The 14,170-nt window shown below is 41.0% G+C and overlaps 1 protein-coding gene across 2 annotated transcripts in view; it reads left to right on the forward strand.

Annotated features, from left to right (window-relative positions):
• Positions 1-14,170, forward strand: part of LOC111950209 (AF4/FMR2 family member 4) — a 28,678-nt gene that overhangs the window by 1,295 nt on the left and 13,213 nt on the right. The window contains exon 2 of one of the 2 annotated variants that reach the window (XM_023967616.2): positions 13,093-13,219. The exons of the other annotated variant lie outside the window; for it this stretch is intronic. Coding sequence (XP_023823384.1) covers positions 13,097-13,219 — 123 coding nt within the window. The 5' untranslated portion in view covers positions 13,093-13,096. The remainder of the gene's footprint in view (positions 1-13,092; positions 13,220-14,170) is intronic. 2 annotated transcript variants of the gene reach the window in all.

The raw sequence follows: 14,170 nt of genomic DNA on the forward strand, positions 1-14,170 counted from the left end.
CTTTCTTTAATGTGAACCCCAGTGTCTTCACTTACGTCCCATTTAATTAAAAATSCAAAACGGAGCTAAATATCTTAATTTTTCTCCAACGACTGTTGGCTTTCTGGGTCTAGGAAGCCATTTTAAGTGTTACGGTGGGGGAAGGGCAGCCTCAAGTTTTAATAGTTGCTACATAATTACACATTTCACTGAGACATGCCCTCTGGTGGCAAGCATAATTCTTGGTACAGTAAGTTTTAATCGTTTTTCTTGTTTCAATGTAAATAAGTGGTTTATGAACAGTTCATGTTAATTAGCAAACACCTGTAGACTGTCAGTAATTTTAGACGGGGGTGTTGGGAAAGTGTGGTTGTATTTAGATGAAGTAATTGTTTACATTAACACTTTGTTGTTTCTCTTTGGCTAGCTACTTAATTTCTGTCCCATCTCATTATTCTGTAAGTATAGGGTTGTCTGTTTATGTGCTCATAGCTATGCTTCTGTGTGAATTCATCTCAACTTCCTGTTTAATCAAATCAAATTTGATTGGTCACATACACATGGTTAGCAGATGTTATTGCAAGMTTAGCGAAATGCTTATGCTTCTACATCCGACAGTGCAGCAGGATCTAACAGGTAATATCTAACAATAACACAACAAAATCTAATACACACAATCTAGTAAAGGAATGGGATAAGAATATATAAAATATATGGATGAGCAGTGACAGAGCGGCTAAGATGCAATAGATGGTGTATAATACAGTATATACATATGAGATAAGTGATGCGAGATATGTAAACATTCTTTAAGTGGCATTATTAAAGTGTCTAGTGTTCCATTTATTAAAGTGGCCAATGATTTCAAGTCTGTAGGTAGGCAGCTGGCTTTCTGTGCTTTTGATGGCTGTTTAACAATCTGATGGCCTTGAGATAGAAGCTGTTTTTAAATCTCTGTCCCAGCTTTGATGCACCTGTACTGWCATCGCCTTCTGAATGGAAGATGGGTGAACAGGCTGTGGCTCGGGTGGTTATTGTCCGTGATGATCTTTTTTACCTTCCTGTGACATTGGGTGTTGTAGGTGTCCTGGAGGGCAGGTAYTTTGCCCCCGGGGATGCGTTGTGCAGACCGCAGCACCCTCTGGAGAGCCCTGCGGTTGTGGGTGGWGCAGTTGCTGTACCAGGCGGTGATACAGCCTGACAGGATGCTCTGAGGTTGCTATTTCTAGTGCGTGGACCATTTCAGTTTGTTAGTGATATGTACACCGTTTAAGTTTGCTCAGTGGCGTCAGCTAGCCTAACTGTTTTGAGGCCAAGTGTGAGCTTCTCAAGTGTGCCTTTACAGCTGAGTTATGACAGACATTTTTAGGGTATTGTTTTATCTGGTGGTGAGTTAAGGATTTTTCAATCCTTGTAGAGTTTGTTTTAACCAATGTCATACCAGCAGATGGTCTGTCAGTGAGTGAATGTAGCCTAAAGTGTTTTTTTTTTGTATCTTGCAAGAATGCACAGGGCAAGTCATCCATCCAAGATAGCCTAAACTTCGGCTTGTCTAAGTTTTTGCTGTAGTTTTTTTTTAGTATTTTTTATTTTTGTATTTTTTTTTTACATCTGTAAGCTTAAATGGCGCGTTTCAGGTTGGAAATAATCTATTGTTATTTTTCTCTCTGCGTTGTTGGGAAGGGCCCGTAAGTAAGTATTTCACTGTTACATGCTGAACACCGGCTGTGTTGCAAAAGAATTGTACACATACATGTTATTCAATCAAGTCATCCAAACTGCTCGTGCGCGTCAACAAGCGTCTTGGTAACCAGGCGCTAAAATAGAACTTGGTTCTATTTTAGATGCTTGACGCGCTGCTAGTCCTGCCTGTCCCATCTCCTCATTGGTTTTTAGGAGCATATACCCACGTGGGTGATTGAAAGATGAACAAGGTCCACACTTCAGTCCAGTTGGTTGCAGTAATGCACTTTAAAGTTGGTTGCCAACCACCATATACAATCCACAGAAGACTGAATTAGGAGAGATTACTAGAAACTAACTAGGTTTCCCCTTTTCTGTGGATTAATGGTCGAAGTAGAGAACACATGACTTTGTGTGACTCAATGGGTCGATATTTGTCAAAGGTCCCKAAAAAAAGGACCTTGTACATTTCAGGTAAAATAACAACTCYGTGTTTCTTAGGACAYATAAGATAGCAACAGCTAGCTAAATGTCCATGAATGTTTCATGTGTTACGGCCTGTCCCCAAATGAATATAGTTGGTTCAGAGTTTGTTTTCATATTTCAACCAGCGTGTCCTGATTGCGTCTGGTGCGTATAGACAAATTCCACATGCAGAGCTGGCTTGGTCATCATGTTAGTCTACACCTGTCAGATTCGATTTGATTGCAGTCAAGGGTTGATGAAACTGCAGATTTGGCCCACCGGCTGACAGCAAAAAAACAGCTTCAAACCCCCGTCCCAGACTAGACTATTAGTCAGACTTAAAAAAATATATATATATATATATATATATATATATATTCCTGCCAAAACCAGCACCTCAATCTAGATGCACTGCTGTGCATAGGGCTTCTTTATTTTTAGTCAGACTAGTTTATATTCGTATATACACTTAGTGTACAAAGCATTAGGAACACCTGCTCTTTCCATTACAGCATTCACCTGGTTAGTCTATGATTCCTTATTGATGTCACTGAATGGGAGAAAAGCGGTTAAAGAAGGAGTTTTAAGCCTTGAGACAATTGAGACATGGATTGTGTGTTTATGCCATTCAGAGGGTGAATGGGCAAGACAAAATATTTAAGTGCCTTTTGAACGGGTTATGGTAGTAGGTGCCAGGTGTCAAGATCTGCAAAGCTGTTGGGTTTTTCATGCTCAACAGTTTCTCATGTGCATCAGAAATGGTCCACCACCCAAAGGACATCCAGCTAACTTGACACAACTGTGGGAAGCATTGTCGTCAACATGTGCCAGCATCCCTGTGGAACGCTTTAGACACCTTGTGGAGTCCATACCTAGAGTAGTTGAGGCTGTTCTGAGGGCAAAAGGGTGGGATGCAACTCAATATTAAGAAGTTGTTTCTAATGTTTTCTACACTGTGCATTTTACTAACAATCTAGCCTTGTCAATTGGTTTTATGCTGCATACTGTAGGCTAGTCATAGGATAGTAGTTTGAGGCCCTTACATCACCAATGGCAAGCTCTTGGTTAAACTAATAAGCCATCAGCTGCTTCATAAGGGCTTTTCCGGTCACAGCAAAACATATGCTGCTCATTGCTTCATGAGCTCACCAGCCCATGTTGCAGCATTTGTTCCTTTGGACTCTGGATACAATAAAGTTGTATGACAGCATATCATGCAAGCTATTTTATTGAACACACAGCCTACAACAACGTAAGCCTGCATCATAAAGCCTAGGATTATGTTCAAATGTGACATGTTGTCTCTGGCTACATAAGGCTTCTTTGAACTGTCTGTTTAGTGAAATAACAAGAACATTCAGAGGTGGGTTTTGTTAAAGGGCAACTCTGCCACTTAACATTTGGGTTGTTATTATGAAGTATTTGATGTCCTACACAGTTTTAGTGTGATTTCATGTCTATTGACTGATGAGCGATTAGCAAAACTGGAAATGGCTTATCTGTGATTGTTTTCAAGTAGGATCCCTGCGATGTCTAATAAAATGAATTATGGCCAGTCATTTTTAGCTATCTATATAACTTGTCTAGGTTTCTGCTCATATTGGAACTCCCTGCTGTATGTTTCTCTGGTTGTCTATGTGTAATAACATATGCTAATATTTTAAATAGATATTCAAAAACCTACAGTCAGCTTGCATCTGTAAAAGTTTGTGAGGGTCATCTAAAACAAATTGCCATGAACTCTCAGCTAAATTTAAGAAGGCATTACTTACATAATCGACTTAAAACTAGGCTAGCTTTTATCAATATGTTAGTAAGAAACAGCTTGGCATTATTTGAAGGGTTAAGAATGATCTTACTTTCCCTTTAACCATTTTGAAATGGGCCAATCTTAATTTTTTTATCCATTGAATGTATAGGCATATTTTTATTTAACCAGGAAGGGCTTTTTCAAGATCGTCCTGGACAAGATAGGCAGCACCAAGTCATTACACAATTACAGACAAACAACATGAAAAACTACAGGTAATCGAGTAAAAAAGCATACAATTCACAAGAGCATAACAAAATCATTAAAACAGCAAATTAAAAACATTGACAGGTCAGGGAATCAGCCTCAAAATCCTTAATCAATGATTTAAAAAACAATCGGGACAAGTTCTTCCAGTTAAAGTATTTGGTAAGGTGTTCCAAGCCGATGGCGCAGAGCACATAAAAGCCCTTTTACCAAATTCAGTTCGTACATTTGGAACAGTTAGCAGAATAAAGTCCTGCGAACAATTGACTCGCCCAAACTGCTTCTGACTGTCCACCTTAATTTGTATATTTTAAAGCACCGGAAATAGTATTTCACAAGCTGTGTTAATGGATTTACTCAAGTCATCAATGTCCACTTAGGCCTAGTGTTTCCATTCGGAGAGTGGCACACATCCTGCTGCGCGCAGTTGAGTGGTATCCTCAGACTTCAGCCGTTGTCGTCTCTAACGGTTTTCCAGGTATTTCATTTTCAGGGTACCTTGGCTTGACAATGAGCAATGGAGTAGGCAAAAACACAAACAGAACTAAGATCAGGCTAAAGTTGACTAGGTGTCGGCTATAGACCCTTTTCCCGTACACAACGCACAGATGCACATGACTCTTGGCGGCAGTAAGAAGGCGACAGGTAGCCTAGCGGTTAAGAGCGTTGGGCCAGTAACCCAAACGTTGCTGGTTTGAATCCCCGAACTGACTAGGTGAAAAATCTGATGTGCTCTTGAGCAAGGCACTCAACCCTAATTGCTCCTGTAAGTCGTCGCTCTAGATAGTAGAGTCTGCTAAATGACTAAAATATAAAGCCATCGCTAATTGTGCCCATTCAACAGGCTAGATTTACATTTTTGTTACTTCTAAACAAAATAACTTTTTGGGGTTCTCATACGCTTACAATTATGTTTTGATTCTTGCTTGAACAGTCGCTAAGATTATATTTGGTTGTGATCTTTGCAAAATAACTATTTTGGATGCAGCAGCAGTTAGCTAGAATGCTAATGCTCACTGATATAGGCTGTAGCAAAAGCTAGCCAAAGAGCCACTTTACTGGTTGAAGTGTTTTTTTAAGTATAATGCGGTTGATTTGCAGTGTTGACACAAACATGATCGTCCTGCTTAATATAAGAGCCGTAAAATTCAATTATTATCCAAAATTTGTTTGAAATGCACTCATAAGCAGAAGCTTTTAATATATAACAACTCCCCCTTGTTCTGCCACCAACATGCATGCATCGCCCTTTGTGCTGCAATGTTTCTCAGCACAGAAAGTGGTCTATTGGTCTAAAACTCTCATCGCATTCAATTAGCTTACTGGTCATAGACAATTCTTCCAAAAAAATCTGATTTGGTAGGGCTACTTATTGGTTAGGGCCTTTGAATTAGGCTAGGTTTTGGTTTCTTCCACTTCCATTCAAGTAGGTCTAGTTATTACACTTCTGGATATTAGGCCTATGTTGTCATATTGCTGATAAAAATGTCTGTCTTGGAAATGCCTGAAGTGTGTTTTGAGCAGGGCTGACCCATCTACGAGTAGAAAATGMGCTCTACTTTAAAGAAATTGCTGCTAGTTTACCCAGTGCTCCAGGGCATAGTGGGGGAGGGAGTTTGTTGATGGGAAGACAGACTTTGGTTGGCTTTGGCATCCTCAGTCATGACATCACAAAGAGGTGAGGCTCAATGGCATAACATATCCTTTTATGGAACTAAATGGACTGTTCCATTTTCCAGGAAGAGGTTGCTAMTATCTTAACTGTTGACACTCCTTATTTTTCCTCCTAAAGTGTAGGCTAAGACATTCACCAACGTGATTGTTCCACTATTTTAGACCCAGGCGTATGCTTTTCTCCCATCTATTCATCTTCCTTTGATTGTCTGTTTACTCTATTGATTTTGTTTAGATTAGATGAATTAGTTTAGAAGGGCTGTGGTGTTTTTTTCTTCTGGTCTACTGCTGGGCTTGTGATGTAAAGGCACACTTGAGGATCTTGCCCTAGCACAGTGATAGGCATTCCATCTTGTTAGAATTATTTTCTTTTAAATTATTTCCTTAATTAACACTTACAAAGACCCGTAACCTCTTGTCAGTACTATTTTGCATTACTGCATTACAACTCGTTTGTCCCAATTATATATAACAAACGCCTACAAGAGTGTATGACACATTGTGCACTCATGCAGGCAACCCCCCCATCTCTCTCACACACAGAGAGCCTCCTTTCAACTTCATCTATTATCCCCTGCCTTTGGCACACCCGCTGTTGGGCAGGGTGGTATCTCCCGTGAACTAGCAGTAACCTCCCTCTCCCTGAGTCAGATTTATCTCTACTCCAAGGAATTACTGTAATATCCGCTGTAGATTAGGAAACCCAGTTTTGAGAACGTCTCCTCATTTAAAGGAATACTACCAGAGAGCAGACTGGCAGAGCATGACAACACTTCTGAATCCCCTGGCGTTTCACTGAATCCCCTTTCTAATGTTTCTGTGGTTTGCGCCATGTCGCCTCTGTCAGGGTAAGCAACACAACTAGTTGGTTTCTCTTGTTGGTTTTCCGTCTACATTTCCTGTGAAGAGCGTTAGTTTAGCTGTTGTGCTAGTCAGACTGTCACCAAACTTCATTATCATATTGTGAAAGTTGGCGATATGAAGGGTGGAATTGTCAGTTTCTCAAAGAAGCATGGCCCTAAACTCATGGTCTTCAGACACCTGTTAGTGTATTGGTTTGTCATATAGAAGTGAGTTCAGGAAGCCTTATTACCAGTACAGTAGGTCTTCTCCCCCTCCCCAGTTAATATTTCAACTCAACTAGACTTGCATTTTGCATGCTCAAGTAATGTATATAGTTAGCTACTGAGGTTGGTATGAAAGCGCTTTGCTTGGCCTCTTCAAATTCCTATCTAAATTGGGGGACACATGGTTGTGTATTTGGCCATATATTTTAGGATTTTGTGAAAAATGTATTTTTACCATTGTTGTTTTTATGGGTAGCCTAATTGTGGTGCTGGTTTTGGTAGCATTGCCATCAATCCATTCCTTTCTACTAATTTGTTTGGTAGCTCAGCTTTTGTCTTTTTTTATCAGTGCTAAAATAGGAGTAAAAGGAACCTTTTCAAGGTAACATTCGGGCAGGTATAGTCTTTCATGTTTGGTAGCAGTGTCTTCAGTATTAGTAATATATACTGAACAAAAATATAAACGCAACATGCAACAATTTCAAAGATTTTGCTGTGTTACAGTTCATATAAGGAAATCAGTCAATTGAAATGAATTCATTAGGCCCTAATCTYTGGATTTCACATGACTAGCAACACAGATACCTTAATTWAAAAAAAAAAGTAGGTATTAGAGGTCGATCGATTATAATTTTCCAACGCCGATACCGATTATTCGAGGACCAAACAAGCCGATACCGATTAATCGGCCGATTTTTTTAATTTATATTTTAAAAAAAATTGTAATAATGACAATTACAACAATACTGATACATCAATAAAATACATTTAGCCTCAAATAAATAATGAAACATGTTCAATTTGGTTTAAATAATGCAAAAACAGTGTTGGAGAAGAAAGTAAAAGTGCAATATGTGCCATGTAAGAAAGCTAAAGTTTCAGTTCCTTGCTCAGAACATGAGAACATATGAAAGCTGGTGGTTCCTTTTAACATGAGTCTTCAATATTCCCAGGTAAGAAGTTTTAGGTTGTAGTTATTTTAGGACTATTTCTCTCTATACCATTTGTATTTCATATACCTTTGACTATTGGATGTTCTTATAGGCACTTTAGTATTGCATGTGTAACAGTATAGCTTCCATCCCTCTCCTCGCCGCTACCTGTGCTCGAACCAGGAACACATCGACAACAGCCACCCTCGAAGCAGCGTTACCCATGCAGAGCAAGGGGAACAACTACTCCAAGTCTCAGAGCGAGTGACGTTTGAAACGATATTAGCGCGCACCCCGCTAACTAGCTAGCCATTTCACATCGGTTACACCAGCCTAATCTCGGGAGTTGATAGGCTTGAATTCATAAACAGCAGAGCTGCTGGCAAAACGCACGAAAGTGCTGTTTGAATGAATGCTTACGAGCCTTCTGGTGCCCACCATCGCTCAGTCAGACTGCTCTATCAAATCATAGACTTAATTATAACATAATAACACACAGAAATACGAGCCTTAGGTCATTAATATGGTCGAATCCGGAAACTATCATCTCGAAAACAAAACATTTATTCTTTCAGTGAAATATGGAACCGTTCCGTATTTTATCTAACGGGTGGCATCCATCAGTCTAAATATTCCTGTTACATTGCACAACCTTCAATGTTATGTCATAATTACGTAAAATTCTGGCAAATTAGTTCGCAATGAGACAGGCGGCCCAAACTGTTGCATATACTCTGACTCTGCGTGCAATGAACGCAAGAGAAGTGACACAATTTCACCTGGTTAATGTTGCCTGCTAACCTGGATTTCTTTTAGCCAAATATGCAGGTTTAAAAATATATACTTCTGTGTATTGATTTTAAGAAAGGCATTGATGTTTATGGTTAGGTACACGTTGGAGCAACGAAAGTCCTTTTTCGCGAATGCGCACTGCATCGATTATATGCAACGCAGGACACGCTAGATAAACTAGTAATATCATCAACCATGTGTAGTTATATCTAGTGATTATGATTGATTGTTTTTTATAAGATAAGTTTAATGCTAGCTAGCAACTTACCTTGGCTTCTTACTGCATTCGCGTAACAGGCGGGCTCCTCGTGAGGCAGATGGTTAGAGCGTTGGACTAGTTAACCGTAAGGTTGCAAGATTGAATCACTGAGCTGACAAGGTAAAAATCTGTAATTCTGCCCCTGAACAAGGCAGTTAACCCACCGTTCCTGGGCCGTCATTGAAAATAAGAATGTGTTCTTAACTGACTTGCCTAGTTAAATCAACTCTTTCGCATAGAGTTGATCAGGCTTTTGATTGTGGAATGTTGTCCAACTCCTCTTCAATGGCTGTGCGAAGTTGCTGGATATTGGAAGGAACTGGAACATGCTGTTGTACATTGATCTTGAGCATCCCAAACATGCTCAATGGGTGTAATGTCTGAGTATGCAGGCCATGGAAGAAATGGGACATTTTCAGCTTCCAGGAATTGTGTACAGAACCAGAATTGTGACATGGGCCCGTGCGTTATCATGCTGAAACATGAGGTGATGGCGGCAAATGAAGGGCACGACAATGGGCCTCAGGATCTTGCTACGGTATCTCTGTGCATTCAAATTGCCATCGATAAAATACAATAGTGTTCGTTGTCCCTAGCTTTTGCCTGCCCATACCATAACCCCACCGCCACCATGGGGCACTCTGTTCACAACGTTGACATCAGAAAACTGCTTACCCACACGATGCCATACATGTGGTCTGCGGTTGTGAGGCCGGTTGGATGTACTGCCAAATCATCTAAAACCACATTGGAGGCGGCTTATGGTAATTTAATGTTAATTTCTATATCTGGCAACAGCTCTGGTGGACATTCCTGCAGTCAGCATCCCAATTGCACACTCCCTCAAAACTTGAGACATCATTGGCATTGTGTTGTGACAAAACGGCACATTTTAAAGTAGCCTTTTATTGTCCCCAGCACAAGGTGCACCTGTAATGATCATGCTGTTTAATCAGCTACTTGATATGCCACACCTGTCAGGTGGATGGAATATCTTGGCAAAGGAGAAATGCTCACTAACAGGGATGTAAACAAATGTGTGCCTGTAATTTGAGAGAAATAAGCTTTTTGTGCTTATTGAAAATTTCTGGGATGTTTTATTTCAGCTCATGAGACATGGGACCAACACTTTACATGTTGCATTTTATATTTTTGTTCAGTYTACATCAGATTAAGCTGGTCCACGTATTGCAGTGTGTTGTTCAGTGGCGGTGGCTGAGGGGAGGACGGCTCATAATAGTGGCTGGAATGGAGTCACGGAGTGGTATCAACCACATGGAAACCATGTTTTTGATGTGTTTTATACCATTCCATTGACTCCATTCCAGCCATTAATTCKTATGAGCTGTCCTCCCCTCAGCAGCCTCTACTGGCCCAGTTTCAATTTAAAGAAAAAATCCACTCAAACTATATTTTTGTTTTTGTTTCATTAGTTCACTGTTGATACAGTCCCAAAATGTTTGGCATGTCAGCAGTCAAGTTTTCAAGATATTAGACTTTCAAGAAGCGAAGTGTCACTTGCCACATCATCATGAGGCGGCAAGTAACACTGCTTTTTGAAAGTCCAATATCTTGAAACTTGACAGCTGACATGCTGAACATAAGTCAAAGTGCAAGGCCTCATTCTAGTGTCATGTATTTTAATGGCTTGTTTACACTTGATTACTGGTATTTAATTATTTTTTATTTTTTATCTTTAACTAGTTAAGTCAGTTAAGAAAAAATTACGGCCTACCAAAAGGTGTCCTGCGGGGATGGGGGCTGGGATTAAACACATCACAACAAGAGAGCCATCACAACACTACGTAGAGACCTAAGACAACAACAGCATGGCAGTAACATGACAGCACAGCATGGCAGCACAAAACATGGTTAAAACATGAAGTAGCACAAAACATGGTACAAACATTATTGGGCACAGACAAAGGCAAGAAGCTAGAAACAACAATACATCACGTTACTCAGCCACCACTATCATTAAGTATCCATGATTGAGTCTTTGAATGAAGACATTGAGATAAAACTGTCCAGTTTGAGTGTTTGTTGCAGCTCGTTCCAGTCGCTAGCTGCAGTGAACTGAAAAGAGGAGCGACGCAGGGATGTGTGTGCTTTGGGGACCTTTAACAGAATGTGACTGYCAGAACGGGTGTTGTATGTGGAGGTTGAGGGCTGCAGTAGATATCTCAGATACGGAGGAGTGAGGCCAAAGAGGGTTTTATAAATAAGCATCAACCACTGGGTCTTGCGACGGGTATACAGAGATGACCAGTTTACAGAGGAGTATAGAGTGCAGTGATGTGTCCTATAAGGAGCGTTGGTGGCAAATCTGATGGCCAAATGGTAAAGAACATCTAGCTGCTCGAGAGCACCCTGACCTGCCCATCTATAAATTACATATCCGTAATCTAGCATGGGTAGGGTGGTCATCTGAATCAGGGTTAGTTTGGCAGCTGGGGTGAAGGAGGAGTGATCACGATAGAGGAAACCAAGTCTAGATTTAACCTTAGCCTGCAGRTTTGATATGTGCTGAGAGAAGGACAGTGTACCATCTAGCCATACTCCCAAGTACTTGTATGAGGTGACTACCTCAGGCGCTAAACCCTCAGAGGAAGTAATCACAACGGTGSGGAGAGAGGCATTCMTCTTACCAAACCACATGACCATTGTTTTGGAGGTGTTCAGAACAAGGTTAAGGCCAGAGAAAGCTTGTTGGACACGTTTAACACAAAATCCGTGGAGGGGCCAGCTGAGTATAAGACTGTATCTGCATATAAATGAATGAGAGCTTCCTACTGCCTGAGCTATGTTGATGTAAATTGAGAAGAGCGTGGGGCATAGGATTGAGTTTTGGGGTACTTAGCTGGCACACAGGACTGCACAGGTGCCATTGAAACCCGTAATAGAGTTGTTGATGCTCTCCAGATAATTTTCTTTAAGCCCCCACTTGCCTCATAATATACAGCAGGTTATTTAAATGGGATGAATATTGAGGGGAGCTTTTACTGAGGGCCAGGACATTTGTATATCTGATCAGTCGGCTTTGTCCCACTGATATAAATACTAATGACAGCATTCCCTAATTTTTTTGAATACTTTTAGTTAGGTAACACCTACTCCTTATCTGAAGGTCTTTGGGAAAACTTTGGTAGGTAAATAAAAACCTATCTCCTGTTCCTCATTTATTCGGACCATACGCTAAAAGGCCACATGATGGGGTCGAATGTGTTGATGAGACTGAATGGTATAAATTTAGTTTTAATGGTGGCCATTGTAAAGAAGCAGTTTAATGACTGTATCGTACCAGTTATGACTTTTGTCACTTCCCGTTCCTGACATGTATGGTTAATGGAAGGTATAAAACCATCTGCTTTCAGTGATGACTCAACCCTGTAGCATATTGAGCAGTCAGGGAATTGCCATAGGCCTTATGTAGCCTAGTCTAACCAGGAAACAGTTAAACAGCACACGTTTTGAGGGTAGGTGTGGGACAGGGTAATCTTACTGTCATCACTCCTTAAATCATTGCAACAGAGAGGCCAGGGTACATTGTACATAAAAAAAAAATCATTTAGCAGACGCTCTTATCCATAGCGATTAGGGTTAAGTGCCTTGCTCAAGGGCACATCAACAGATTTTTCACCTAGTCGGCTCAGGGATTTGAACGAGAGACCTTTCGGTTACTGGCCCAACGCTCTTAACCGCTAGGCTACCTGCCGCATATAGTGCCCAAAAGCTTGTTTTCACATGCCATCAGAAATATTAGCTATTATATTGCTATAGATGAAGAAAAACGCCAACCAACATGAAATTATGATTTGTTGTATATTTTTATTGGCTTGATATATTGGAGGGTGGGTTATGTACTGTAGAAAATTGAAGTGGGTCGTTAAGAAGCAGTATACGCAGATAGCCTAGCTGTTCAAATGCTAATTTCATTAATTCTATTGACTTAACTGTGTTATCTCTGTCCCACAGTTGTTCCAACATATACCATAACAAATGGTATAGTTTTGATCACCATGAATCATTGTAATAACTCTATAGACTTGTTTAGATGTTCTAGTCCCTTTTTAAGCCATATGGAACATGCCCTTCCCCTAAGTTGTTGTATCAGTATTTCTTTATACTCTGCAGTGTCACTTGGTGTTTTTTCATGTAGATAGAAGTATTTGGAAGTTGCCATTTTCTCTTCTCCACGCTTAGTGACTGTGTCTCTGTTGTTAGCAACATGAACCGTGAAGACCGGAATGTGCTCCGTATGAAAGAAAGAGAAAGGCGAAATCAAGAAATCCAGCAGGGAGGAGAGGCCTTTCCAGCTCACTCCCCTCTCTTTCCTGAACCTTATAAAGTTGTAAGTTTATTTTGTTATTCATTTTGTTTTGCTTCTGTCATTTAGTTAACTATTGGAGTTCAGACTTTGGTTTCTTCTATAGTCTAAGTATTCCCTTTATTCTATGATTGATTTGCAGGATTCATTGATTGGTAACTCTTTTTAAAACAGAGAAGACCCTACTTGTTTTTATATCTGAACAGTGGCAGGGAGAGAGTGAGGTAAGTGCATTGTTTGGGGGAACTGCATCAGCTGCAGGTAATGTGTGCCCAGGGCTGTTGCTTGCTGCTCAGGGGGAATGTAAGGCCCAGSCCTCGCTGGCTGAGGTGTCCTGCCCTCGCTGGCTGAGGTGTCCTGCCCTCGCTGGCTGAGGTGTCCTGCCCTCGCTGGCTGAGGTGTCCTGCCCTCGCTGGCTGAGGTGTCCTGCCCTCGCTGGCTGAGGTGTCCTGCCCTCGCTGGCTGAGGTGTCCTGCCCTCGCTGGCTGAGGTGTCCTGCCCTCGCTTGTCTTTCCTTCCTTACTCCTCCTCACAGAAGAGCCTGAGGTAAGTGCATAGCCCCTTTTGTCCCATCGAATTGCTAGGTCATTGTGGGCAATAAACAGTCCACATGTAAAGGGGACCTGCATACTGATATCTGTAGGATGCGTGTATGGCACAGTGCCCCATCATATCGCGGTTCAGTAGTAGACCAAACACTTATTGATGTTGATGCTTACCAGGCCTCTGTAGTCAACTAAACCACTGGTTCCCAACCTTTTTCGGTTACTGTAACACCAACTGAATTTTGCTCTGTCCATAGTACCCCTGAAGAACCCCCCCCATGTGCATTTTGACCAGTAAGACTATGGTATCATGATTCTTAAGTACCCCCTGTGGATAGGCCAAGTATCCAAGGTCCTAGTACCCCTGGTTGGGAACCACTGAACTAAACAACAGTAAACAGTTGGTTTAGGGATGCACGTTCACCATGAG

This window comes from Salvelinus sp. IW2-2015, linkage group LG23 (genome assembly GCF_002910315.2).
Source record: "Salvelinus sp. IW2-2015 linkage group LG23, ASM291031v2, whole genome shotgun sequence".
Lineage (NCBI taxonomy): Eukaryota > Metazoa > Chordata > Actinopteri > Salmoniformes > Salmonidae > Salvelinus > Salvelinus sp. IW2-2015.